Here is a 1,121-nt window from a genome sequence, read left to right as displayed (position 1 = left end):
GTGATGTTGCAGGAGAGCAGAGGGTCTCTCAGTAATCTCGTATATTATATTCTCAGTCATGCTGGTTTTATCTACAGATTAAAAGTTGTCATTCGGAGCAGCAGGATCATAATTTAACCTTCACGTCAGAAGAAAACATTTACCTGTTTTTGTGGATTTGTTTGTGGTTCTTTTTGTTTCTCACTAGAGTAACTTTAACCTGTTAGTCCTGAGAGGAGGATGCTGACGCTTCTGTGGAGATTTTATAGAACGTGATCGTGCAGCACATCTAACTCTGAGGGAGTAACGGTCAGACGAGGGATTACTCTTAAATAACCGAGTAATCTAAGTAACTTACAGGGCGCAGTCGTCGATCCAGCAGCATCGTAACGCTACTTCCTGTTTGGCTTCAGTGAGAGATTATGAAACATTTGAAGTTTCTGTCATCACAACAGTCGGTCACCATGACGACCAAGCGGGGACTCATCACCGACTCCTTCAAGGTGGTGAAGAAAAAGAAGAGAGGAGGGAAGCAGGAGAAGAGCCCCACGCCGCCGCCCCCTCAGACAGGTGGGGTTCTCCTGGAGTTCACTGAGTGTGACGTGCACACCTGAGCCTTCAGCAGCACGTGAACCCCAGACCCAAAGACCAGAAGTGTCTCCACGGCGTCTCTACTGGGACGTGTGGACCCGGAGGTCATAGAACGGCGGTCCAGATCAACGGCATCATCTGATTGGTCGTTAGACCGACAGCGTCGGTTTCTACCAGCAGCTGTGATCAAAGAGTCTCCTCCTATTGGAGGAAACATGCTCCAAGTTTTTCTGAGTCAAATCTGGACAAATAGTGAAGACAAACTGTGAATTAGATGGAAAAAAACGACGACAAAAGTTTGTTTCAGACATTCAAAACAGAAAAAAAAACGTCCGTTTTAAGATCCAGACGGTTTATTTCTTTGATTTGAAACCAGTTTTGTTTCTGCAGAAGAGGTTGCAGATCCCGTCCAGCAGGAGGCGCTGCAGAAGCTCAGAGACTTTGACCTGAACTGGAGATTTGGACCGTGCACAGGTGTGGGCGCAAATGCATCAAATGAGATGACTGAGAGCTTTAAAGGGGGGCAGGCCTGCAGTCTGCTGCCCTGGGGG

The 1,121-nt window shown here is 47.4% G+C and overlaps 1 protein-coding gene across 1 annotated transcript; it reads left to right on the top strand.

The window, feature by feature from the left end:
• Nucleotides 1-392: 392 nt before the first annotated feature.
• Nucleotides 393-1,104, top strand: LOC112140452 (DNA polymerase delta subunit 4-like; the record flags this gene model as incomplete). Its single annotated transcript, XM_024263415.2, has 2 exons — nt 393-549; nt 961-1,104. Coding segments are annotated over exons 1-2 (292 nt in total), but the record flags the coding sequence as incomplete, so codon positions are not given.
• Nucleotides 1,105-1,121: the final 17 nt, after the last annotated feature.

This window comes from Oryzias melastigma, unplaced genomic scaffold (genome assembly GCF_002922805.2).
Source record: "Oryzias melastigma strain HK-1 unplaced genomic scaffold, ASM292280v2 sc07888, whole genome shotgun sequence".
In the NCBI taxonomy this organism is placed as follows: Eukaryota; Metazoa; Chordata; class Actinopteri; order Beloniformes; family Adrianichthyidae; genus Oryzias; species Oryzias melastigma.
Note: the sequence above shows the minus strand (reverse complement) of the source record. Positions and strands in the feature narration are given on the sequence as shown.